Source organism: Pyrus communis, chromosome 7 (genome assembly GCF_963583255.1).
Source record: "Pyrus communis chromosome 7, drPyrComm1.1, whole genome shotgun sequence".
NCBI classification, from domain to species: domain Eukaryota; kingdom Viridiplantae; phylum Streptophyta; class Magnoliopsida; order Rosales; family Rosaceae; genus Pyrus; species Pyrus communis.
The window spans coordinates 1,530,179-1,556,387 of record NC_084809.1 but is presented as its reverse complement, the minus strand read 5'-3'; the positions used below and the strand labels follow the sequence as shown (position 1 = coordinate 1,556,387).

The following is a 26,209-nucleotide window of genomic DNA, read 5'->3' as shown; positions in this document are numbered from 1 at the left end:
TTCCATCAGAAGTTATGGCTCTATGTTTCTTTAGTATTTGCTTGTATAAAAAGAAATAAAAAAAATAATTATGTTCGCCATTTTACTACCTACATACAGCAATGACGGATTTAGAGGATTGGAAGGTCGGTAAAGCAAAATTTTTTGGACGAATAGATAGTGTGCATATTAATATTTCATTGAGTCTTGTTAGACATGAGGTTAGTTGCTAAGTCATATTGCATGGCTATCGACCAACATATGCTAACAGCTTTTGAGCGAGCATGTTGACTCATGTCAATAGCCTTATACACGCCCCCGCGCGCGCGCGCACACACATACACATAATACAAGGGTAAACAATACTACATGGCTGATTTTCACTGTTTGGCTTGAAAGTTTTCTTCTTTTACCCAGAAAAGAAAATGAAGTTGCACATAAATATAAGGGTAAACTGCCATTTGACCCCCTAAAATATTACTTCAGTTGAAATTGACCTCCTGGACTTTTTTTTCTTTTTGATAAATTAACCTCTTGAACTATTTGAAATGTGCCAATTAACTCCTTGTAGTTAGATTCCGTCCACTATTCTATCAAATTCAAGGGCAAACAAATTAGTCTTTTTACCATCAATTCTTACATGTCACTTATAACTACCTATAAAATTATGACATGTGGACACATAATAATGTGTAATGACAATGTGAAATTGTCTATTATGTAAACGTTTAGTTTCTTTATGTTTCTTATTTTGCTGTGATCGAATCTCTCAATAATTAGTTAAATTGAAAGGAATTAATAGTCATGAACCTTGGTGGAATATATGCAAACATATACATTGAATTGGAATCGATAAGAACATGAGTGGATTATTTAAGTTAGAAACGTGTTCATAGTTTCTCATGAACTTTGTGGATATTCTAGGGTTGAGTTTTAGAAAAAGTAATTTAAACAAGATTTGCAGCACTACGACTTCCTCTTAATAAATAAATAATACTCAATCGTATCAAACAGCTAATCAGGATTTAGGATTTCGATTTGGAATGGCACGTATCAAAGAAAATTCCAGATCACAACTGTCATGCAGCACCATCGTATAACATTATATCACCATCAATCTACCGCATGATATCTTTTCATATCAAAATTAGACTTAAGCAGATGGGAAAAATCAGATTTAAGCCCTTGTGGACTCGAAAATTCTAACATGTCTTTGCAAGTCTTTTATATCTTTTAAATAATAAATTATTATGACGAAGTTACAATTAATCTTCTTTTTAGAAAAGAAAATTTCTGACATGCATGCAGGGTATCACAGAACGCATTAAAATTCTCTTGGAAGCCAATAAAAGCGGCAGAGGACATGGCACAATTATTGACTTGTGAATTTTATTTTATTTTTTCTTTGGCCTAATAGTGGTTGTAATTTTCATAAATACAGAAAACACACGGATTAATTGTAATATGCTAAAGTTCTAGAAAAATCTGGGGGCGAAGGTGACGTGCGTTGCATCATCAATCATGCATGCATGTGAATGATATTATCGTTCATGACAAAACCGTTGAATCAGTTGCATTGCTTTTGGGATTGGTATATCTATATCAACACAACACTACGTAGTAAACTTCATCATCATATGTTCATGCCTTTCCCTGCGACTTGGTTCCTTTTTTTGAGCCAACCCTATTGATCATAAGTAAAACCGATTTCACTAGACGGGTTAGTATAGGTACTGGGTCTTTTGGTTCCGCTTCTTTAAATAACAGTTTTTGCTCATAAGACGTTTTCAGTAAAGGCTTATGCAGAGCGGAAAGCAGTAATGATTATGCACTTTGAATGGTTCAATCTCCATCGTTCTTCTCCTCTTAATATTTAACATTTTAACCTACTAACGCTATCACTTAAAAAAAAAAAAAAAAAAAAAAAAGGGCATTTTGTATGTGCTTATGAGTAGTTAGGCTACTTTCTACATTGCGAATTAGTTTTATGGTGAAATCTCAACTTCTTTATAGTATTAGAGTAGGTTGTCCCGCGTGTGAAGCTCAAAGGTCACACGTGCTTTATGTCACCCGATTTGTGTTGGCGACATGTTATGCTTGAAAATTAATCACACGTGAGAGAAGGTGTTGAGCGTTCAATCCCACATCAGGGAAGAGACCTTGCATCTGCATGTAAATAGGTGGACTACTCACCATATTGCTAATTGATTTTATGATAGAACCTCGATTTTCTTTAATTAGAAACATATCAAAAAATTTCGTAAACGTGCAAGCACTTCTTGGAAAACACTTAAAGTGTTTCATGAAAGAAACACACTGAAAGTGTTTCTTTTAAGAAGGACTTCAAGTCATTTTATACCGCATAATTAAGAACTTTTAACTTTCTAAGTCAAACATTTTCAAATTGATTTTATGATGAAATCTTGATTCTTCAATTAAAAACATATAAATTTTTTTTAGTAAACATGCAAGTGCTTCTTGAAAAAATACTTTAAGTGTTTCATGAAAGAAACACAATAAAAATGCTTCTTTTAATAAGGACTTCAGGTCATTTTATATCGCATAATTAAGAATTTTTAATAAAGACTTCAGATAATAGGTCACGTGCTATAACATGAGCGTATAGTAAAATGATGCTTGTGACGGTGTTACGAAATCACCGAAATACGACTCATAGCATATCTAAGATTCATAAACTGTCTTGGTTCCCATACCTGAAATTACGATTTTGCTCCTTAATTCCGTGATGAAAGTGTACATTGTGGCTGCTTAAGGTCACTTCATCAGCAATATAAAATTAGCAAATATTAAACTTTGCTGGTAGAAGACGCAATGTTTGAATTGAAAACAGACTACTCTAGCTAAATAGCTTGCTCGTGCACGAATGGTATCAAGGTTACACTGATCACGCCGTCTCATAAGCTTAATTATGTTTTTAATAATTTGTTTATGATAAGCAGAATAAGACTATAGGGTGTTGATTAGGCCTAGCAAACGGATCATGTTTATCGTTTTTGTACCGTTTTCTTGTCATATCCATTATCTTAATGATCAATTATGTTGTATCAAACTTGTTAATGGAATGCTTAACAGAACCCGATAACGAGTCATATTCTTATCAGATTAACGGGTCACGCAATAAATTATCAAGTTCAATGATGATTACAAGGAGTCGTAATTTACAAGATACAAAATTTGTGATATATTATATACAATTAGTTGCTTTTGAATTACAAATTCAATGTTTTCTTTCTCTTGCTTCTATAAACTCGAGTTTGAGCAGTGAATTAAACGAATATTTATAATATTTTTTTTTGGAAAAATAATGACCCCCTTCAAGAGGGGCAATGTCATTTTCGATAACAGTTTATTTATCAGAATTTTGATAAAATGTGGGTCGTGCGCATGGGTTGTGCAGAAATAGAAAGAGCAACTCACACAAAATAGATGACAAATTTATACCGAATATTAACGTCATACATATTAATAATATTGACACAATATCAACAACATATCAAAAAAATATCCGTTGAATATGGACATTGTTAACACGATTGAATATCATCATTTACGTTGTTCAAATCCCTTTCCGAGTCCTATGCAAACCATGCACATGACCTAAAAAATAAAAAGAGTTTTAATGAAAAGTCTACGGTACTGTTCACTTTAACGAAAAATCATATTTTTACACTAAAAAATCAATCATAGTACTATTCACTTTACCCTTTATTTTGTCCTTATCATTGATAATTTTCAAGCCATTTCATTAGTTTTCCTTAAAAAAAAAAAAAAAAAAATCAAACAATCAAACAATGATATTCGACCAAAAAAAATCAAACAGTGATAAAAGAAACAGGATAGCATTTGGGCTTTCTACATTCGTATTGGGCTAATTGGACGGGGAATTAGTGGGCTTGCAGTAGCATGTTGCTGAGCCCGTATTCAAACAACGACAACGGGTCTCTAGTGCACATTCCAATAAGCACACGTTATTTACACATCAGTAGTATTGCCGTTAGATCAATCTCAAAGGTTGTTGCTAAATCTTAAACTTATGCAACCAGAACTGCACCCAATAATTTCTTGAGCCTAATGTCGATAACTTTTTACACGATCTATTAATTAATATGTATGATATGAAAATAACAGATTTCTAGTCAACTTATTAAAAATTTGTTAACGAGTCAGATTATTATTGGATCACCCATTAAGAACCTAATAAGATATCGTTTTCCATATTTATACATTAGGCATAACAATTTCTTGCATGACCTGTTAACCTGACACGAAACAATACGATATATTGACGAGTCGTGTCGTTATCGAGTCATCTATTAAGAACTCGTTAAGATAACGAGTTTGACACGACACGATTCATGAAGATAATGAGTATGACATGAAAATAATACAAATACAACAAACACAACCTTTTTGTCAGGCCTAGATGCATCCAACCCTTAATATTACCAAAAAAAAAGATTAACTTAACCACGAGCTGGTGACTCAGTGGTAAATGACAGATTACGAGGCTTCATTGAAATTAAAAATTGGAGGTCTTGAGTTCGAAACCCACTGATGGTACCAAACTTGTGGCCAGAGGAGGCTAAAATACCTATGTGAGTCTTCCCGGGCTCCGAAAATGGTTGATAACCGTGACTTGCCACTAGTTGTCCTTAAAAAAAAATAAAAGATTAACATATCAATGTTCATGTGTTCGTACATGGACCAAAGAACCAATATGGATGAAGATCCTCTTCGGATCTGTGCCATTGAAATTTGGATCCTCTCCTAAGCAAGGGAGTGTGCCATTGAAATTTGGATCCTCTCCTAAGCAAGGGAGACGGATCCTCCTGACCCAAACACACGGGTTATCTAAAAGTTATAATAATTATAGATGAAGATCCTCTCCGAATCTATTCCTCCTAATCCACCAAATCAAGGAATTTGTGCCATTGAAATTTGGATCCTCTCCTAAGCAAGGACCAAATCAGGAAATCTGTGTCATTAAAATTTGGATCCTCTCCTAAGCAAGGAAGACAGATCCTCCTGACTCAAACACACGGGTTGTTGGATTTTGATCCAACGGTAGCAAATAGGGGATCCATCTAAAAATTATAATAATTATAGCAGTTGGATCAAAATCCAACAGTCCGTGTATTTGGGTCAGGATGCTCTATCTCCTTTGCTCATGAGAGGATCCAAATCCTTCCCCAAGACTACACTATTGTGTACACGCACACACGCCAAGTCAGCAAATCGTCCAGCTCACCGCCACGTGTTAAATTCAGTTCTCAAAGCAATGGACATCAACTAGTTCATAACTAGATTTGATAAAACCGGTTGGGTCCCGCCACTGTTTGTTCAGAAATCAGAAAAGCACAGAGGATCCAAGGGGTCTCCCTCAGTCAACACTCGCAAAGAAAACGTCTCTGAAACTGCGAACACCAATCTCTCTCTCTCTCTCTAAAATCTCTAGGGTTTCTCTCTCGCCCAGCTCCTCAGTCTTCGAGTTTTTCGGATCGGCGAGCTTGCGAATGCAGAATGCGAGCGACTTGCAGTTCGAAAGGTTTGGTTTCAGGCTTCAGCTGTAATTTTCTCGGGAACCAAACAGGTTCTGATTTCTGATTTTTGTTCTTCGAGATTTCAGATTATAAAGTTCAGTAGCTCCCGTAGACGTTGAAAGCGTGAGCCTTTTGGTTTACAGAGTAGAAGATACATATGGCTTCAGCTGGTACGGCACCTGCTGCTTCGGCGGTTAAAAATCCGGGCGGCAGCGCGATGTTTGCTGATAAGTTGCCGGAGGAGATTAATGACATGAAGATCAAAGATGAAAAGGTTGGTTATTTATTGTTGAATTATTGTTTTTCTGTATTTTTCTATATGTATATATGTATATTTGTTTGTGATTTTATTTTGGTGTTTAAAGTTTGTTTCTTTTTTGTTAGGAAATAGAAGCAGCTGTGGTGAATGGGAATGGAACTGAAACGGGGCACATTATTGTTACTACGATCGGTGGTCGAAATGGTCAGCCGAAGCAGGTGCATTGTGCTGACTTTTGTAATCGTAGTTGAATTGCTTCTGGTTAAGATGTAGAACTAAGGAATGGTTAAATTGCATTACTTTATGACATGAATTCAAGGATGTTCTTTGCTTTTATCGCGGGGAGTAATTTTAGGACTATTTTGGATATTTTAGCTGTTGAACTCGTAGCATATGGTGTTTTTGAGGACGGAAAGTTAAGGAACCTTTCATAGGCTTATAGGGAGTTGGGCTCCTCCACCCGTTGCCATTTGGTTTCGGGATGGAACCTCAACTTCCTTAGCGGTATTAAAGCAGGTCACCCAATATGTGTTTTCCATGTGTTTGGCTTACAGTGTAGCCACACGCGAGGGCCATGTGTGGAGGTGAAGAGTTGTCGCACATGGGAATGCCGAGGGAACCTTGCATAGGCTTATAAGGAGATGCCACTCCCACGTTTCCAATTGGTTTTGGGTTGGAACCTCAACTTCTGTTACTGATGTGATATATACAGAAACCATGTGCTCATAAACTCCCAGTTAGGCATTCATTTTGGCTGGCCATGGTCAGCGCAGAATATCTAAGTTTCAACAAACAGATGAATTTAACTTAAAACCAAAGGGCATAGAAGGTCTCACAACTCAGTATTTGTTTAACCTCAAACAGGAGTGTTTCAATTTTTGTGTCCTTACAAGTTAAAATACTACATCATGCTAGAAACTTGATATATTTAATAGTGTCGGTTATATATTTAAGTTAAAGTATCTCAAACTCATATCTGACATGTCGAAGCTCTTAGTATTAAATCCTCTCTGATTCATTGTGCAGACCATAAGTTACATGGCAGAGCGTGTTGTTGGACAAGGCTCATTTGGTATTGTATTTCAGGTAATGTCTGCATTACAGTTTCTAAGCTAGTTATTATGAAGAGAAAGAAACTTTTATAATAGGAAGGCTAACCCATCTTGAATTTCACATATCACTTTGTAGGCTAAATGCCTAGAAACTGGAGAAACTGTTGCAATCAAGAAGGTTTTGCAAGACAAGAGATACAAGAACAGAGAATTGCAAACAATGCGTCTTCTTGACCATCCTAATGTTGTGTCACTCAAACATTGTTTCTTTTCTACAACGGATAAGGATGAGCTCTATCTAAATCTCGTGCTTGAATATGTACCCGAGACTGTTTATCGTGTGTCAAAACACTATAGCAAGGCCAATCAGAGGATGCCTATGCTATATGTGAAACTGTATACTTATCAGGTAGTTGCTCTTCTTTGGACTATCTGTATTAATGGCTGTAGTTTTATTGTAATCCACCTTTATCTTAGTCTTCTTCTAATTATTCAATTTGTAGTCCTCACTTGAAGAAAACTTCATTTGAAAGGTCAGAAACTAAATAGAAAAATATTTTTAGTGCAAAAGTTATTCTAGGAGTAAACATGTATGACAAAGCTGTTGGGGTTTTCTGGAAATATCAATAAGTCTTAGAGTCAACGATTAAAAGTTCTTTTGGTAACTTTATTTTGCTCGATTTTCATTTTTGTCAGATTTGTCGAGCTCTGGCATATATTCATGGAGGCATTGGAGTATGCCACAGAGACATTAAGCCGCAGAATCTCTTGGTTTGTACCTGAATCTCTATTCTTTTTTTTACCTTTTTTTATATTACTTCTTTTATGCTTAATTGTATTTCCGCTACAATTTGTTGTTTCAGGTTAATCCCCATACTCATCAAGTTAAGCTCTGTGATTTTGGAAGTGCAAAAGTCCTGGTATTCTCTTCTTCTAGAGTCTTATATCTTAGTGTAGACATTTATTAGTTTCAGAGCAATATACAACGCATCTATGATTTCATAAATCCCCATCCCCAATACAATTTTGAATGCATTACTGTACTTGTTTTCTTTTTCATGCTTATGCAGATGACGCTAAGTGTCGTTGACCCATTTCTATCATTATCCATGACAGGTCAAAGGCGAACCAAACATATCATATATTTGCTCTCGTTATTATCGAGCACCTGAACTCATATTTGGAGCAACTGAATACACTACTGCCATTGACATATGGTCTGTAGGTTGTGTTCTTGCTGAACTGCTTCTTGGACAGGTAGTCTATACTGTATAAAAAGTTCTACCTATTCTCTTAGTTTTTAGCCAAAGATGAATTCACATTTGGTTGTTTTTTGCCCTCTTTGTTAATGGCGATCCTCGATGCTGTAGCCTCTCTTCCCAGGTGAAAGTGGAGTTGATCAGCTTGTTGAGATTATTAAGGTAAAGTTCTTGTGACCTTGTGCACGGTGGAAAGTATGTATCTATCATGTGATCAATTACCTTATGCAATGTGAACTGAATTAGCATTGCTTCTATGTAATTAGGTACTGGGCACACCAACTCGTGAGGAAATCAAATGTATGAACCCGAATTATACAGAATTCAAATTCCCACAAATCAAGGCTCACCCTTGGCACAAAGTGAGTTTCTAGTTCCTAGTTGAGAGAATTTTTCATTTCTTCTGTGATACTTTTGCATGCTATTTTCGTTCTTATTATCTTCTTTGCGTGCAGATATTCCACAAGCGCATGCCTCCAGAAGCAGTAGATCTTGTGTCAAGACTGCTTCAATATTCTCCAAGCCTAAGATTCACTGCTGTAAGTAGCCATTTTCTTTCAAAGTTGTCATACGCAAACTGTAAAAGTATGAGGAGTGAGGATTTAGTTCTTCTCATATCTTCTCTCTCCCTTCACCCCATCCTTTCCGAACAGATACTGAATGTTCAACTTTTTGTTCCCTTGAACTTCAATTCTTGTGGGTCTATAATATAGTAACTACAGAGAATCATAATCAAGAAAGTTACGGTGGACCTCCATTTCTATTAATAAGAAATGCAAATCACGTTGTCTCCGTGTAATGAACTATTTTATGTCTGTTTTAAATATCAAAGTATCAACTGTAATTGTTTATTTTGGCAGCTCGAGGTCCTTGTCCACCCATTTTTTGACCAACTCCGTGATCCTAGTACTCGTCTTCCTAATGGACGCCCTTTGCCTCCGCTCTTCAACTTCAAGCCCCAAGGTTTGTTCTTCGTTTCTGTGATTGCATATGCCTGTCCATGTACATAACATGCTGCTGATATTGCGTGCTTCAAATGATGATTGATTATGCAGAGCTGAAAGGAGCAACTCTCGAGCTTCTGTCCAAACTGGTACCCGAGCATGCCCGAAAGCAATGTGTCTTTCTAGGTACCTAGATAACCCTCGCCAAGACAAATCCGTGTGTATCAACCGTACCATTGTAATGCACCTCCTTCGCTGTATTTATGGTTTTTCGATCCGGCACATTACACTACTAAGACTCTGAAGAGTGAATGGATCATGTATGTACTAAGTTTATCGACTTAATTAATAGAATCTCTCTCTCTCTCTCTTTCTCTCTCTCTCTCTCTCTCTCTCTCTCTCTCTCTCTCTCCAAATTTGATAACTCAGGTGGGTTGATTTGATCGCTGCTAGAGCCGACGGTGGTGACGGACCGTTGCCACCGTCGGGCAATATTTGCTAGCCATGATGGCTGATTTGATTTACTTGTGACGTTTGGAAGAAAAGACCACAAAAATACCAACGAAAACATGTTCGAAAGGAAAATAAATAATGAACTGAGCAATTTTACAGTCCAAATTAGGAACAATTATTTGCACTCTGTGAATGTTAACACCACAAAAATATTATGATTCTTGTTAAAGCTACATTGCTTTTGTTTACTAAAATTTGGTAATCTTGCAAATTAGCTTCTTGTAGTTTCTTGATTAATTACATAAAAGTTAAAAGTAAGAAGTGAAATGTTAAATCTCTTGACATGGAAAGATTATTCGGTGTCGTGTGTTTACAAGTTCAAGTCTTTTTTCTTGTCACATGAATAGGTCAGTTATAGATTCTCCCATCACGTGATTAGATGAGTCAAAGATAAAAAAGTGGTTGAGATAAGAATTGTATATATTTGTTTCTCTCGTCACGTGATGAGTTAGAGGTAAAAAAGTGGTTGAGATAAGAACCGTTCTGATAGAATATTTATTTCTCTCAGCTTTTGCTTATGTCACCATCCACTAGGGAGCAACAAGAATCTTTAATTTCATACTCTCGAGAGTATGAAATTAACTTACTTTCTCATTTCACCACATTTTACCACCTCACCTAACAAAAGCAAAAGCAGGAATTCCATAAAATGGACCCCACTTTTGCTTTTCCCACTAACATAATCGATTAAATAAAAGAGAGACGCTATTTACACTCCAAAACATAACGTCAGAAACTTTAAAAAATAATTTTGAGAGGATCGGAAGCGAATTTTTGTGGACTAATTTATAAATTTTCGTAAAAGGAAAATATTAAAAAATAAACCGCGGAGTATTTGAAAGAATTTCACCCAACGGCGTGTCGTTGTGCGTGGTTCCAAGCGCGCACCGGGCGCCCCATCTTCCTTCCCCATCGGCGCTCTGGTTCGCGTTACGAAATATGTCCACGGACTGTCTACGCAATTCTGTGATTTGACCTGCAACGGCTCTCTCTAGACTCATAGACTTTCTCTCTCTAGATTTCTCTCCACCGAGCTTTTATCGTTTCCCGGCGAGTTTCTTCTGCGGGTTCTCATATCAGCGGCGGAGCTTTCTTCGCATTCTCCGTGCAAGGCCGCAAGGGGAGGCTTTGACGGAGGCGAAGTGCATTGCCGGTATTTGCGAGGAGAGCTTATCAGAGAGGCCCCTCCCGCGGAGGTAAGCTTTCTTTGACCAAAGCTGTTTCCTTTTTTTGTTTTTAATCGCAATTTTGAGTTGTGGGTATTTACTGGTGGTGTTATTTTTGTCGTTGGTTAGGGTTTTTATTTTGTGTTTATGTGAAAGATTGGGAATTTTCTCTATGCCACTGATGAAATACACTGTTTGGTTGCCAAGAAAAGTAGGACATGAAGGGATGGAACAGTGGTTTTAGAATTTTTGTTTTTCTTTCATTATTTGAAGGGAGGAGAAATTGTGAAATATTTTCTTCTGCATTTGCTTCAATTTGTGTAAATAAACAAAATGGGGTTTTACGGCTTACATTTCTAGAGAGTAAAGATTGTTTTCTATTGTGTTTGGTATTGCAGAAAGATGGGAGCTTTAGGGTTTTGTGGATGTTATGGTGTCATTCAAATCCTGAAATTAGGAAGTATGTTTTTTTTTTTTTTGGGGGGGGGGGGGGGGGGAAGGGGGGATGTGGTTGGGTCTAGTCAAACAGGTTTGGCCGTGCTTAAAGAATCTAATCAAAATCTGAGTGTATTTAGCATGCTGAGGGATATTTTGAACTTGTACCGTAGTGGATGCTGTACTCTTGGAAATGTATGCTGTGCCGTATCGGGATTCTTGAATTTATTTAGAAAAGTGCACTGTTCATCGTATCGTGTTCTTGCTGTATCGTTTCAAGTACTAGTCAACTCCAATTCTAACTCTACACGATACATCGTAGTCATGAATATGCAATCTCAATTGTCTACTATAAAGCCTCTTACAGAAGTTGGGTAATTAATATATTTATTGGCTTTCATAGTCAAAATTTGCAGTTGTTTGGCACTTATTCTTTCCGTGTATTACTCGGACAGCTTGGAAATCGCTGCGTGGGCCAAACACAGCTTACAGAGAAATGGTATTTGTTTTCTGACTAAGTTTTTATTCGTTCATTTCATTTAGTCCTTTGCTAATTTTTAGTCACTCTTCATTTTTAATTTACTCAATTTGTTGGGCTTGACTGACCCTTTTTTTATTCCAAACATGTGGGAATTCAGCAGCTGATTTTTTGGTTTTATGATTTGGACTGTTTAGCTAGTTTAGAGTTGTATTGTTGGTGAACTATGGTTGTAGTGTTTGAGTGACCCTTTGTTGACTAAAACGGTCCTTTCTTCTATATATAAAAAGAGGCCTTTTACTTCTTTTAATTGTTTACGTGTATAATATAAACTTGTGCAGGATGGTGAATACAGTAATGATTTTGACTGGAATACTGATGATGAGCTGGAAATTGAGAACTTTACGTTGTCTACTTCAAGTTTGACAGTTGGTGGAGAAGCTTTTGTGATATCTGGGGAGGTAACATTTGTGCATTAGTTCTAAAATGTCTTCTTTGATTTGAATATGTTTTTGGAGATGGCTAAAACAATCTATACACTCATAGTGTCATCTGGGGCATAGATGAAATACTCCTGTTGTGTATGTAATTAACTGCACATAATGCCTCTTAGTGATATTTAGGCATTTCTCCATTGAAAATTTCTGAATTTACTTCTTTATACTTTTATCACTTTCGATGAGTTTGCAAACATTTAAGGATAACTGATGATTATTTAAATGGGATATTAATATTGTTACATAATTAACACACAATTCCTCTTTCTTCTTGAAGGGGAGCTCATCTGCCGGTCCCTCCAATACCAAAGTTCTTAATCACTTTGTGGGGATGGGATTTTCTGAAAAGATGGTTGTCAAAGCAATTCAGGAACATGGTTAGATCATTGTATCATTTCATTTCAGTAAAATTTTTGATATGAATGCTAACACCACTCTGATGGAATATCCAGGAGAAGAAAACACAGATTCAATTCTGGAAACCCTCCTCACATATTCAGTGAGTCAAGATTTCTGCTTTAGATACTTATTTTTACGATATTGATTATTTGGGTTTGTGAGTTTGGTATAACAGCACTTAATACTAGTCCATGCACTAAAGGATTTACATTTATTGTTTGCCGAATATGGCTGTAAGACTGGATTCCTTACTTATTGTATTATCTTGACTAGTATTAAGTGAGTTCTGTTAAATCAAAATTACATGCGATCCTATAAGAAATTATCAAGATGAATGGGTCACATATCTTACGAACACAAGTTTTCCTGCCCTGAGAGTTTTCTTGATAATAATTTTTGCAGGCTCTTGAGAGTTCCCCTGAAGAACAGCAGGAAGTAGAAACGCCGCAGGAAGTAGAAACGCTGCAGGAAGTAGAAACACCACAGGAAGTAGAACCACATGAAGTTGATTCTGATGGCTTCTCTCTCGATGATTACGATGAGAGCTTTCTGGATGATTTTTCAGACTTGGATGGCTTTTCTGATACCGAGGTAGGTCATTGGCCTTACTAACAAGTTGTATGTTATATTGGTTTTTCCCTTTTTTGCCAAGCTTTTCATTTTCTGTTTCCCCAATCCTTCAAACAACAAAAACATTACATCGCTTTCCAATATCATTAAATTGTGTCTCGTACTATTTATGTGCTAATATGCCAATACACACAGTATAGTGGGTTCGTGACAAAGAGTCAAAGACATGTCACACATGTGTGTATCTCATAGAAATTTCATTTACCTATTTTGCAGGAAATTATAAATCCTACATCGGAGAAAGGGAAGATACAGACCTTGGTCAATATGGGTTACACAAGGGAGGAGGCCTTAATAGCAATTGAAAGATGTGGTATACGTTTAGTTTTATATATATGCATAATGTTGATTTGTGTTGCTTTTATCATTTTCCTGTCCACATCTCCAGTTAGTTATGCTTTGGTTCTTTTTGGATGATTATGTTGAAATCCTGGAAAATGCTACTTATTTACTTCTGGTATAACTTCAGACTCCAGAAAAATAGATAAAAGTACATTTTTTTAGTGTCTATCATCTCACCTTCAATATTTGAAAAATGTATTGCTTCCCTTGTGGGTAGCCGGGATCATAGTTGTGTGCCCACAAATGCATGTCCACATCTCCAGTTAGCTACTTTTGCTTTGATTTGGATGATTAAGTTGATATCCTGTAAAATGTTGTTTATTTACTTTTGGTATAATTTTATCACGAACCAAATGCATAGTCAGAAGAATTTCTTGGATTATGTTGACTAGAATGTCTTTTATATATGATCTGGGGGCCAAAGAAACATCCTTCCTAGCTATATGCCCTGCTAGGATTCTGGGCAGTAAACCACTTTCTGCTAGTTAAGCCTGTGCCACACTTTCTCAAGTTTCCTTCTCAGTTCTAGTAGAATTTTGATTGTCTGTTTCTCCTTCCTTAGCCCTATTTCTCCCTTCAACATTGCAGGTACAGACTCCACTGTTGCTGAGTTGACTGATTTTATATGTGCTGCTCAAATGGCACGGACAGAAGATGTCTTTTTTGCGGTTGAAGAGAAGGTATTTGCTGATATAGAATGTGATAACCGTTTTCTGTTTTTTCTTTCATAATCACTTTTATAGATCGTGATTGTTGTTTCATTTTTACAGCCTAGATCACATCTAGACAAGAAGAGGAAACTTCTTGAGTTTGAGATGCTAAAGAAGAAAAAGAAGCAGATGCGGCTTGGTGGAAACCAAGGGGATGATGATGAGACAGTTCATCTCCCAAATCCAATGGTTGGGTTTGGCACCCCAAGTGATCCATATGTGCTGACACATAGGACTCTTCCAGAGGCAGCTGTAGGACCTCCATACTTCTACTATGAGAATGTCGCACTAGCTCCTAAAGGGGTTTGGACCACCATCTCCCGCTTCCTGTATGATGTGCAGCCGGAGTTTGTGGACTCAAAGTACTTTTGTGCTGCTGCAAGGAAGAGAGGTTATGTTCACAATCTCCCAATCCAGAACAGGTTTCCTCTCATGCCACAGCCCCCAGACGCCATATCCAAGGCATTTCCCTTGACAAGGAAATGGTGGCCTTCTTGGGACAAGCGAGAAAAGCTAAACTGCTTGCAAACGTGTATTGCGAGTGCCAAGTTGACTGAGAGGATCAGGAAGGCTCTTGAGCAATATGATGGGGAACCACCAGAGCGAGTCCAGAAGTATGTCCTTGATGAATGCCGCAAGTGGAATCTGGTGTGGGTAGGGAGAAACAAGGTCGCCCCACTCGAGCCTGATGAGGTGGAGATGCTTTTGGGATTCCCAAAGAACCATACAAGGGGAATAAGCCGGACTGACAGATACAAGTCACTTGGGAACTCCTTCCAGGTAATGAATTACTTCTACGTTTCATTAGCATTTTAATCTCTCTCAAAAGTTTCATAAGTTTCATTAGCATTTTACTTATGATTTGAACTTGTTGCAGGTTGACACTGTGGCATATCATCTGTCTGTGCTCAAGGATATGTTTCCCAGTGGCATCAACGTCCTCTCCCTCTTTACTGGCATTGGTGGAGCTGAAGTGGCCCTTCACCGGCTTGGTGTCCCTCTGAAGAACGTTGTCTCCGTAGAGATATCAGAAGTGAACAGAAACGTTGTGAGCAGTTGGTGGGAGCAAACCAACCAGAAGGGGAGGTTGCAGCACCTTGTTGACGTGCAGCAGCTGAATGGCGATTGCCTTGAGCGGTACATGAGCGAGTTTGGTGGATTTGATCTGGTGGTTGGTGGGAGTCCATGCAACAATCTAGCAGGCAGCAACCGGCACCATCGTGATGGACTGGAGGGTAAGGAGTCTTCCCTTTTTTACGACTACTTCCGGATATTGGACTTAGTTAAGAGCATGATGGGAAGAAACAATTGATTCGATTCAATTTCCTGGTTACTTGTGGTAATAAACAACAACAACCAAGTCTTATCCCACTAAGTGCGGTCGGCTGGTTACTTGTGGTAATCCGATTCTATTTAATCCACCTGTGCAAAAGTTTTGACTTTTGTTCACGAGGAAAAAACAATTGTACTAATTGGAGTTTCGAACCTGCTTATAAATGAGGTTTTAGTTAGTGCTCATTCTTGTCTCTCGTTTCTTTTCCGAACAAGTTGAAGAACCTAATGGATCGAACTCCATGTTAACTAATGGTCTTAATTCATTTCTTTTTCTTTGTTTCGGGTCAAATTTGCATTTGTTCAGTTGATTAGAACAAATAAGAATTCGAGTTCCAAACCAGTAATTTCATTTTAATTACATATTGGTCCTGGCCTTTATTATACAAGGGGTGTGTTTGGACGAGTTTCTTCGGCAACAAAAAAAAAAAATTGCTTTTGACTGCTTTTAGCAGAATAAGAGCGTTTCCAAAGGAGATGTCAAAATGTACGCATCAATTATAACAGTAAAAAAAGACCATACTAATATTTTTCAACCGAAGTGCCAAATCCTATGTGGCGATGACATGGATTGGTAGCAAAAGAGTTAGCTGTCAAATTTGACAGCAGCTTCAAATGTATATTTATTAATTATTAAATGTATTTTATTAATTTTAAATTAGTTTAATCATTTATTATAATTAATGTTGAGTTGATCGATGCATTCCTATCTTCTGTTCAATCAAGGAAGGTGAACAGATTACTAATTAAATTTTAAATGTCATTTCTTAAATTTTTATTAGTTTAATAATTTATTTTATAAATTAATAAAATAATAATTTAATTTGACATATTTGTTGGAAAACAAAACTTCAAAAAAATATCAAAATGCCACGTAATCCAAATTCTAGATGACCTAACCCAACCTGAACAAAAATATACTAATTATTGCCATCAGACCGACCAAAGTTCAAATTGTAAAAGTTCAAACTAGACTTGAATTGACTTCCCAAACCGTCTGAGTTGTACTCCTAAAGAAATTTCCAGGTACCAACCAACCTGTATTTTGTTGAGAGAATATAAAAAAATAAAAAAAATAAAGAACAAAATGGTCAAATTAAAACGAACTCACCCACCCAATTCCGCCAAAATTAAAAATAAATAATAAAAAAATAAACGCACGCCGACATTTCTATAAATAACCTATTGGATCCATCCCTTGTCCCTCTCTCTTCTTCTCTACGCTTCTCCCCCTTCGGAAGCGTAGTTTCTCACTTTCTCGCAGCCAGGGGGTTCCGCCATCAGATCCCATCGGAGCTTTTCTCGTTCCTTCTGCTCTCCAAGACGTCGCCGTCAGGTCCGATTCTCTCCGTCGTTAACCATCTACCTCCCGTCTCTGTAGATCTCTTAGATCTGAACTTTGCATTTTCGTTCTGTTAGGTCAATTCAAATTCGTGATTCGATTGAATTGGTTCTAGGGTCTTTTGCATGTCCGAAAAGGATAGGGAGAGAAAGTTGTGACCTTTAATTGCATGCTGTGCTTGATTTTGTAGAATGATTGATAATTGCTTGCTTTTGTTGGTTTTTGCTTTTGTATTCCTTCGTTTTTGTTATTTTCTCGGGAGCCAAACGGGAGATAAGCTTATTTGACACTTGGTCGGTGTAAAACCCATACATGTAATCTCCTTTTTTTTTTCTTTTTTTTTTTTTTTTTTCTGTCAGACTTTTGGGCTTTAATTTTGTATCATGTAGCTTACGTTTTTCATGTTTTTCGAAGTACTTTTCCCATAAGCATGTGATTTGCTTGACATATTCATTGATTGGTTTTATATTGATCTCAATTTGTTACTTATAGATGCATTTTCTCCTTTTTTTTTAAAAAATGTTATAGGGTATTGCACTCTTCCCATGGCTGCCACTGCAACTGCCGCTGGTCCTCGATATGCACCGGAGGACCCAACTCTTCCCAAACCATGGAGAGGACTCGTTGATGGTAAAACTGGGTATCTTTACTTCTGGAACCCCGAGACCAATGTCACCCAATATGATAGGCCGACGGGTTCAGTTGCTCCATCAAAGCCTTCTTCAGCACAGTCTATAAGCTCTTCAGTTCACGTTCATCAATCTTCACAAGGACAACGTCGCCCTGATGAGGGAGATGATAGGTATGGCAGAGGCAGCAATGGTGTGTCCAAGTTTGACACAGGATCAAGAAATCAGCAGGTAAGTAAGCTTGCTACTTGGGTGACTTCTTACACAGTTGCAGCTCCCTGCAACCTGCTTGGTAAACATTTTCTTATGGGAACTGATATGGTTTTCTTGGTTGTGCATTAGACTGCAAGAAGTGCAACAGTGTCTTCTCATAATACCCCGAGTGGGACACTAAGTGCACATGGAGGATCTTCTGTGAAAGGAAATGGATCAGACATTGGAAGCGGTTTGTCTGCTGAGGCTTATAGTCGCCGACATGAAATATCTGTTGTTGTGAGTATTAACAAATTTCTTATACAGGCTTGATATCATAGTGTTCATATTGTTTTTTTTTTTTTTTTTTTCTTGTTTGTATATTGTACTTGGTCATTCTGTTTAGTATCTTTTACCGTCTATCTTTTCTCTGTAGGGTCTGGTTTAAATCTTTATATCTTCTGCCCGCACACTTTTGCATTGGGATTGGTTGGGTTAGCCTGATCATTTTGTTGCATTAAGAATTTCTCTTGGGGTTGTGCATAATTTGTATGTGTGTATTGTTGTAGTTGTGGTTTTATAGAGTCATACTTTGAATCTTCAATTAAAGAGTTATGGTGCAAAATGCACTGGTCTTGCACAGTGAGAGATACTTCTCATACGTGAATGTGATCAGCTGATTGTCTTAGGAGTCTTCAATGGAGTTACGTCATCACTCTTCTCTCTCTCTCTCTCTCTCTAGTTTATCATTGTTATCGTTAGAGAGTATTATTATTACTTTTATTATTAAATTTTGTGGCTAGTAAGCTACTAAGGTGAATCCGTGATTTTGTTAGCTAGTTGCTGTTATGCCTTTTTAAATGTTTCTTTTGTTCGTCTTGAGTGATGTTCTAGTCCCTGGCTGTCTCGTACCAACTTTTGATATACTCACAGAGTCATTTGATTTACCTCTTTTGCTAGGGTGATAATGTGCCTCCACCGTTTACTTCATTTGAATCTACTGGCTTCCCATCTGAGATTCTTAGAGAGGTATTGAATTATGCTTATGTTTTTGTGTTTCTTTTGTGTAATACTGGTGGCCATTAGTGTAAGTAACCCGAGTGTTTTGTGCAAAGTTTTGTGATTGCTAGAGGTCCAATGTTGAGTTTCAGACTCATGTTATTTATTTTGCCATCTGTACTTTTTGTCGCAGGTGCGATATTTGCTCCTGGGAGGAGCTAATGTCGTACGCTGTGCTGCCCTCTTTGTGGGGGCTTGCATTTAATTTGGAGCGCCCTTTTGCGTGGACAAATTTTTGGGAAGGGCTTTCCAAATCACCCAAGTTTGTGGCTGGGACTGCTGTTGGTGATTCAGTCTGCCACTCGGTCCGAATGAAAGAAGAGGCCTCCTCATGCTCCAGCTTGCTGTTGCAAGATTTGGTCGCCTGCAATGGGGGTGTTGCTTCTTCTGCCATTCCACTGTTCCATAAGGCCAAAAAGAAAAAAAAAATCCAAATCTTGAAGCCAGTACCTCTGCTTATGGGGGTTCCTGGAATTTTTTCTTTTTCCAGGTACAAAAAGAAGGTTTCTCTGCCCCAACTCCAATTCAAGCACAGTCTTGGCCGGTTGCTCTTCAGAGTAGAGATATAGTAGCCATTGCTAAAACTGGTTCCGGGAAGACCTTGGGGTATTTACTTCCAGGATTTATCCATCTCAAGCGCGCCCGCAATAACCCTCAGATGGGTCCAACTGTATTGGTGTTATCACCAACTAGGGAGCTGGCAACACAGATTCAAGATGAGGCAGTGAAGTTCGGGAAATCGTCAAGGATATCTTGTGTGGTATGTATCTTCTGGACCTTTTTATGTTTTTCCAGGATAAACAATAAAAATGTCTTCAAGAATGGTATTGTTTGATGCTGCATATGCGTTTGTGTGCGTACATCATATAGTTAAATATTGTCATGCATGTGCATTTAGAGAGTTGCAATTATGGTTATTATTAAACACCAATGCTGCCCGACTCAACTTATTAGACTCTTAACTATGGACTACTCAAACTGACTCCCTAATGTAGAACCTGGCCACTGTGAAACTAGGTTGACATGCAGTGACTTCATCGACCAACTTGACCTTGCTGGTTATATCAACTCAATTGGCTTTCTTCTTCAAGTTGTATTAACTTAAACGGTCACATGCCTTACAAACTCTTGTTCAATATATAAGTGGTTCATTGTGTTTTCTTTGTTTTGGGCTTTTTCCTCAGGGAAAGTAATATTTTATTATGGAGTGTTTTGGCCATGTTTCGCTCTAGAATAATTGATTATAGTGATGACCTTCTAAGGGCTTCGGCTGGGCCCCCTCTTTAGTTTTAGAATCTAATCTAGACATGTTATTCCACCAACATCTTGAACTTCGAGATTTTTAAGAATTAAATGGAGGAGGTCCATTTAATATTGTTTTATCTAATTAAATGATTTTTTTTTGCTTTTTTTGTGTGTAGTGTTTGTATGGAGGAGCTCCAAAGGGTCCACAGTTGAGAGATATTGACCGAGGAGCAGATGTTGTGGTTGCGACTCCTGGTCGCTTGAATGATATTCTTGAAATGAAGAGAATCAGTCTCCATCAAGTTTCTTACTTAGTGTTGGATGAGGCTGACCGGATGCTGGACATGGGGTTTGAACCACAAATAAGGAAGATTGTGAAGGAGATACCTGCTCGTCGCCAGACCCTAATGTATACAGCAACTTGGCCGAAGGAGGTTCGGAAGATTGCAGCTGATCTGCTGGTCAAACCTGTTCAGGTTAACATTGGCAATGTTGATGAACTGGTTGCGAATAAGTCTATCACACAGGTATGTTAACTCCAGCAATGCTGTCCATGTTTTAGTCCATAGTATGTTGGCTTATCATGTGCATGTTTCCTTATATGTTAGGATATCACTCTAGGTGATCACGATGATCAATAAAGAAGTTCTAAAGAGGATAAAAATTATTTACATATTTGTTCCCTCCACCCAGCGTGGACTTAACTAACAATTTTTTTTGTATGATTTATGTTTCGTATAGTCTTTAACTTGGCATACAGCTTAACAAAAAATCATATCCTGTCTTACAGTATGTTGAAGTACTGACGTCAATGGAGAAGCACAGACGACTGGAGCAGCTTTTGCGATCTCAAGAGCCAGGATCAAAGATAATAATCTTTTGTTCAACCAAGAAGATGTGCGATCAACTTTCTCGCAACCTAACCCGCCAGTTTGGAGCTGCTGCAATTCATGGCGACAAATCTCAGAGTGAGAGGGATTATGTGTTGAATCAATTTCGCTCTGGAAGGACTCCAATTCTTGTAGCAACTGATGTTGCAGCTCGAGGATTGGACATCAAGGACATAAGGTTTTGTACTTCCCAGCTTATTGTCACATATTTGTTCTGTTAGAATTGAAATATATGTTGGTTCTGTGGTTTGGTGAATCACCTGTCTTTCTTTCAAATGTAAGGTTTTTAGTCCAGTGGCAAGAGTAGGCAACAATTCAATTGAATTATGTGGGTCCTTATTATTTTGCGGTGTTCCCTTCTGATACGAGGATTGTATTTGTCAGGGTCATTTTAAGAACAAGTAGTTAGTTTTTGTTTGGCTATCTATTTAAGCAAATTTTTCTGTGGTGTCCCCTTCTGATAGGAGGATTGTCTTTGTCGTGGTAATTTTTGTTACAGGGTGGTTATCAACTACGACTTCCCTACTGGAGTAGAGGATTATGTTCACAGGATTGGGAGAACTGGAAGGGCGGGCGCTACTGGCCTGGCTTACACATTTTTCGGTGATCAGGATGCTAAGTATGCATCAGATCTCATCAAAGTTTTGGAAGGGGCTAATCAGCGCGTCCCCCCAGAAGTTCGTGAGCTAGCTTCCCGTGGTGGTGGGATGAACCGGTTCAGACGTTGGGGTTCTGGGCCCAGTGGTGGTCGTGATGGGGGTCGTGGTGGGCGAAATGATTCAAGTTATGGTGGAAGGGATGGTGGAAGGGGTGGAGGATATGGATTTACTCCCTCTTCTGGCAGGTATGGTCAAATAATTACATTTAAATTCAGGCTGTTTAATTACGCTGCTTGCTCGTTATGTCAGATGTGCTAAACATGCGATGGTAGTACTTTGAGAAGTGATGGTTGGAAATGCATTTTCTTGTATGTGACAGGTATGGTCAAACCAATGGGTATGACAGAGGCCGCAGTCCCAGCCCTGTCAAGGCGTCAGGATATAGAGCCCGTAGCCGTAGTCCTGAGAGGTTTAGCAAGGCTCTGCCAACAGGTGGAGGCTCTGCTGGTGGTTGGAGTTTCCACAAATCAATGATGGAACGGGAACGGGAGCGGGAGAGGGAGCGGTTGTCGCCTCCACGTAAACGCAGTGCTGAGGAAGCTGAGGAGGGCATGATACATCCAGAGTAATTGCACACGTCTACCGCCATCTGCTCTGGTGTTGTCATTTGTTTTTGATGTACCCTTGCTGAACCTCCTCTCTCTCTCTCTCTCTTTCTCCTGGTCTCCATTTTTGGTCTCTCGATTTTTGGAAAAAAAAGAAGGGAACAAATATGCAGCAGAGTAATATTACTGGTTTTAGTTAATATTTTTACGTGTAATCAATTTGTAGTTTCTATGAAATGCAGATTAATTAATTATAGTAATCATTAGCACTGTTATTATCTAAATCTAATTCATTGTTTGTTTACTTTTTGACACATTTGGCATGTGACTTCTTTTGAGAGCAAATTGGACGGAAATTCACTTTTTTTAAGTCTCAATTTTGGAGAAATTTTTCAGTATTAGAATACGGTCTGTTGATCAAATATCATAATATAAGTGATTGAAAATCTTTATTTAAGAACCCAACTATTTTTATGATGACATATGGTATACCTTGCTATGTTTCAACACAATGAAAATTCTTTCTAAATTTTGGGTGACCTACAAGTTTAGGGGTAAATTGATAGCTTATTAAGCAATTACGTAATTCGAATTATTTGCTTCACCTTCAATTGAAAATTGGAAACAGATTTGGTCATGTGGGAAATTAAACCAACACAGATTCCTCCCAACAGAGGAACAAATGATGTACTTCTTATGTGGTTGCTTGACTAGTTTAGTTCTTAGAGAGAGGATCCTCGCCGGATCCTCCTTGTGAGGATTCCGGGGATCCTTTAATCACATATGTTCATCGTACAACGTGCGATCAGTTTTTGTCAAGTATTGTTTATATTTAATTTTAAATAAAAAAATTTACAATGATTTTTGATCGCACAATGTACAATGAATGGATGTGATTGGAGGATTCTTAAGATCCTCACAAAGAGAATCTCGCAAGGATCCTCTTGGTAGTTCTTATGCTAGTGACATTAGGGTGGGGTGAGGCAAAGTAAAAGGCGGCAGACTAAGAAAAATTACGTCCTCTCTACGAGAGAAATTTTGGTAAGGTTGCATGACTAGTGAAGTTCGGATACTGTGTAAGTTGCGTAGAGTCAAGTGAAGTAAAACATAAGGCATCTTATGCTTTGCTTTTGTTCAAGATGTCAACAAATAACATGGTCGGACATTCCTACTCATGTTTGTCACCCTCTTTGTGGTGAGGCCAAAGTTCTTATATTTCACCTTTTGTTTACTTTTTATGTTAGTAAATACTAAAGCTTCCCAGTTTCGACAAGTATTTTTAAGTCTAAACAAATCGCAACTAAAATGCTTGTTAAATTTCAGGTGAAAGGTAAAATATTGCTTTATCTATTTCAGCGGTTAAAGAGACAAAAGGTACTGAATTGGGGAATGTTTCTCATGCTCAATACAGCGAAAAATAAAGCCAATATAATTGACTTTTTAAATTTATTTACTATGCCATTAAAAATAAAGCACATTAAAATTAAAATTAATTATTGCTAAAACACAGCCCTCACGATAAGAAGTGTAATAAGTGACAACTTATTTTTAATGCTAATAAAATTTCCCAAATTCAATGATAATGAGAGATTTTTCAATGTACTAGAAACACCGCCTTGTATACCAAGTGTAATGATACAATTAGTTGAAATTTTTTTTAAAAAAATCCCAGCTAATTGTATTATGACTCTTGATGCACCGGACAATGCTTCTGACACATTGAAAAATTTCTCTAATAGAGTGTGAAGCGGAAATATTTTTTTTTAAAGTGAATAAATCAAGAAAATAAATAACTAACATAGTCAAATAGTTTTATGCTAGAGAATGGCCTTTAACAATGTGGCAATTGCTTCGTAACGGTAGAAAATATAAAATCCAATGCAAAATTTTGGTAATACCTTAAATATTATAAAAATAAATATATATCCATTAAATTAGATACCAATTTAGGAGGATGCATTCAAAACTTCAGTTACAAAAAAAAGAAGTGCACTGGATGTTTTGAGATAAATATATTGTTACAAAACCCAGCTGAAAATTACTTCATTGCCCAAATACTTAGTTTATAAGTTATTTTTCTCATTATTTTATGAGTCGAATTATTACAAAACTATTTGTTTTTTTTTTAAATGGTAAGTTTCGGATATGGATGTTTTTAACTATGAGATTCAATTACTTGAGGCTTACAAAATGCATGTATGGTCAATATTTGAGCCAATTAAAATTATGCTAAGGCAAGTGATTAACATTTTCCATATATACTTGTTATGAACACCTTCCAAATATACATTTACAATTATTAAGTGTGACTTAGATTAGCTAGATGAGGTGAAAAAAAAAAGACGAGAAATGCTTAGGGGACTTTTCATAGACTTTCTATCGCTTCATAGTTTAACGTTAATTCTGATACTTATGTTATAAAATATTATACAAAAAACATGAGGGGGCAGAGAGTCCATAGAGAGCCCCTTATCATTTCTTGAAAAAGATACGAATGAAAAAATCATTTGACAGTAAAATTATTTGGGAGGTCTTTAAGATAATTCCTTAGTTGCCACTTAGTATTACGATCTTGTAGTATTCCTTGTGAGAGTATTCGATTTTCTCCAAAAGCGAAGTTGAACCATATTATTATGACTAGCCCAGTATGAGGCTTAGCCCACTCCCCTATCTCCCTTAGTATATACTATCGTTTGTTAAAAAAAAAAAAAAAAAGAAAAAAGAAGGATAATTCCTTGGCTCCTAGCTAGCTACTTGACTCTTTCATAATTAAAATGCAGCTTTTAAAGCTACAATTTATTTAAAAGGGGCCGGAAATATGTTTTTTCTTAATTGGAAAATGCCAAAAAAAATGTCATTTATGAAAAAGTGATTTAATGGGAGGCGCTTGTCTCTTAGGTATACAATTAGATTTTTGGTGTTATTTTGAGCATATTTCTAGTTGGCATTTACCGTTGGATTTGCCATCGACGACTGTAGTTTTATAAAAACTAAATACACTATGAAACACACTACTTTAAATATGATATGTCACGTCATAAAACAGAACCATGAACAATACATGTCCACCATGTGTCACAAACCTGTCTTAGAATTTCCCTAAAATACAAGACCAGTCTAACGACCAAATGATTATTCCTTATATATGTTTTATGTTTTATTTTAAAAAAAAAAAATTTCAATTTTTTGTTTCAAAAAAATTAGAAAAAACTATTGGTAGGGAAGTTCAATGGACACAGACTGGAAGAAATGTGAGCCCTTGGATGGTAAAGATGGCCCTACAATGCTAGAAAAGCAGTGGGGTCCGCATCGCATTTGCCCTTGCTCGCCCTCAAACCTCACTAATAAAAAACCAAGAAATAGAGCAGCTAGCACACATTAAACCAGCCTTCCTTCTGGAGCTTTTGTTTCTCTCTCTAGAGCTCTGAAACTCTCTCCCTGTGCTTGTATGGAGTACTTGGAAACCAACTTGAGGGAATTAGATAATTTTCCTTTCCTTTCCACCCTTCTCTCTGATTCTTCAAACCCTTTGAAATTGATGAAACCAGAGAATCCACCTCCTTCCACCACCACCAAAACCACCACCATCAATGGGAATATTTATTCTGTCTCTAGATCTTCCCCACCACCACCCAATTCTCCCAAGGCTTTGTTTCATCACCCCAATTCCACCATTCACGGGTTTAACTGGAATTCTCATTCCCATGAGTACAATCTCACTCCAAAGATAAATCATTTCACCACCACTGAGGCCGGTTCTTCATCCAACCCTTTCAGCAAGATTTCAACCACATGCAACAACCTTAATAATCCCTTTGAGCCTTCACCTTATACCGCAAATCATCACCACCATGATTTCATGACATCCGATTGTAGAGAAAGCGAATCCGTGGTGATGCATGGATTTCATGGTGGTGTTAGAGGCTTTTTGGGTTATCAACCCCATCATCAAGAAATTCTTCATGACCAGCAGATGGGGGCAGAGAGCTGTGTGCAGCTCCCACAACTGGTCAATTATGGTGAATTTGGGTCCTCATCAGTTCCGGCGATGCGTTTGCCTTCGGATGATGTGTCATCCAACTCTATCATCGC

General features: G+C 37.5%; 3 protein-coding genes across 7 annotated transcripts; all 3 read left to right on the top strand.

Moving 5' to 3' along the window:
- The first annotated feature begins 5,351 nt into the window (after positions 1-5,351).
- LOC137738681 (shaggy-related protein kinase epsilon) lies at positions 5,352-9,424 on the top strand. Of its 3 annotated transcripts, none has more exons than XM_068478158.1 (13): positions 5,352-5,545; positions 5,684-5,814; positions 5,925-6,017; positions 6,826-6,885; positions 6,988-7,260; positions 7,548-7,622; positions 7,715-7,771; positions 7,968-8,108; positions 8,222-8,272; positions 8,377-8,472; positions 8,566-8,649; positions 8,971-9,073; positions 9,166-9,424. In XM_068478158.1, the coding sequence occupies exons 2-13, from the start codon at positions 5,698-5,700 to the stop codon at positions 9,246-9,248; spliced, it is 1,233 nt and encodes a 410-aa protein (XP_068334259.1). In that variant the 5' UTR covers positions 5,352-5,545; positions 5,684-5,697; the 3' UTR covers positions 9,249-9,424. The 3 variants fall into 3 exon arrangements, with proteins under 3 accessions (XP_068334259.1, XP_068334258.1, XP_068334257.1); XM_068478157.1 differs by having other exon boundaries at positions 5,352-5,590; XM_068478156.1 differs by having other exon boundaries at positions 5,353-5,545; positions 5,627-5,814.
- Positions 9,425-10,356: 932 nt separating this feature from the next.
- Positions 10,357-15,838, top strand: LOC137738680 (DNA (cytosine-5)-methyltransferase DRM2-like). 3 transcript variants are annotated; one of them, XM_068478153.1, is made up of 10 exons: positions 10,357-10,763; positions 11,624-11,667; positions 11,988-12,107; positions 12,421-12,520; positions 12,596-12,642; positions 12,945-13,133; positions 13,389-13,485; positions 14,103-14,194; positions 14,285-15,004; positions 15,102-15,838. In XM_068478153.1, exons 2-10 carry the CDS (start codon positions 11,665-11,667, stop codon positions 15,534-15,536), a joined length of 1,803 nt encoding a protein of 600 aa, XP_068334254.1. In that variant the 5' UTR covers positions 10,357-10,763; positions 11,624-11,664; the 3' UTR covers positions 15,537-15,838. The 3 variants fall into 3 exon arrangements, with proteins under 3 accessions (XP_068334254.1, XP_068334255.1, XP_068334256.1); XM_068478154.1 differs by having other exon boundaries at positions 11,572-11,667; XM_068478155.1 differs by lacking the exon at positions 10,357-10,763 and adding an exon at positions 11,465-11,542.
- Positions 15,839-16,743: 905 nt separating this feature from the next.
- Positions 16,744-22,481, top strand: LOC137739787 (DEAD-box ATP-dependent RNA helicase 14-like). The gene is made up of 9 exons (XM_068479499.1): positions 16,744-16,892; positions 17,427-17,758; positions 17,870-18,019; positions 18,680-18,748; positions 19,269-19,538; positions 20,200-20,550; positions 20,814-21,091; positions 21,413-21,757; positions 21,892-22,481. The coding sequence occupies exons 2-9, from the start codon at positions 17,444-17,446 to the stop codon at positions 22,139-22,141; spliced, it is 2,028 nt and encodes a 675-aa protein (XP_068335600.1). The 5' UTR covers positions 16,744-16,892; positions 17,427-17,443; the 3' UTR covers positions 22,142-22,481.
- Positions 22,482-26,209: the final 3,728 nt, after the last annotated feature.

What these genes read in the sequence shown, in the direction of transcription:
- LOC137738681 (XM_068478158.1), top strand. Translation starts at nt 5,698, where the DNA reads ATGGCTTCAGCTGGTACGGCACCTGCTGCTTCGGCGGTTAAAAATCCG. An exon ending in TTAAGCCGCAGAATCTCTTG is followed by an intron (nt 7,623 to 7,714) that starts GTTTGTACCTGA and finishes TTGTTGTTTCAG; the next exon opens with GTTAATCCCCATACTCATCA. An exon ending in TTGGAAGTGCAAAAGTCCTG is followed by an intron (nt 7,772 to 7,967) that starts GTATTCTCTTCT and finishes TATCCATGACAG; the next exon opens with GTCAAAGGCGAACCAAACAT.
- LOC137738680 (XM_068478153.1), top strand. An exon ending in AAACCCTCCTCACATATTCA is followed by an intron (nt 12,643 to 12,944) that starts GTGAGTCAAGAT and finishes TAATTTTTGCAG; the next exon opens with GCTCTTGAGAGTTCCCCTGA. An exon ending in TTTTTGCGGTTGAAGAGAAG is followed by an intron (nt 14,195 to 14,284) that starts GTATTTGCTGAT and finishes TCATTTTTACAG; the next exon opens with CCTAGATCACATCTAGACAA.
- LOC137739787 (XM_068479499.1), top strand. Translation starts at nt 17,444, where the DNA reads ATGGCTGCCACTGCAACTGCCGCTGGTCCTCGATATGCACCGGAGGAC. An exon ending in CGTCAAGGATATCTTGTGTG is followed by an intron (nt 19,539 to 20,199) that starts GTATGTATCTTC and finishes TTTTGTGTGTAG; the next exon opens with TGTTTGTATGGAGGAGCTCC. An exon ending in CGAATAAGTCTATCACACAG is followed by an intron (nt 20,551 to 20,813) that starts GTATGTTAACTC and finishes CCTGTCTTACAG; the next exon opens with TATGTTGAAGTACTGACGTC.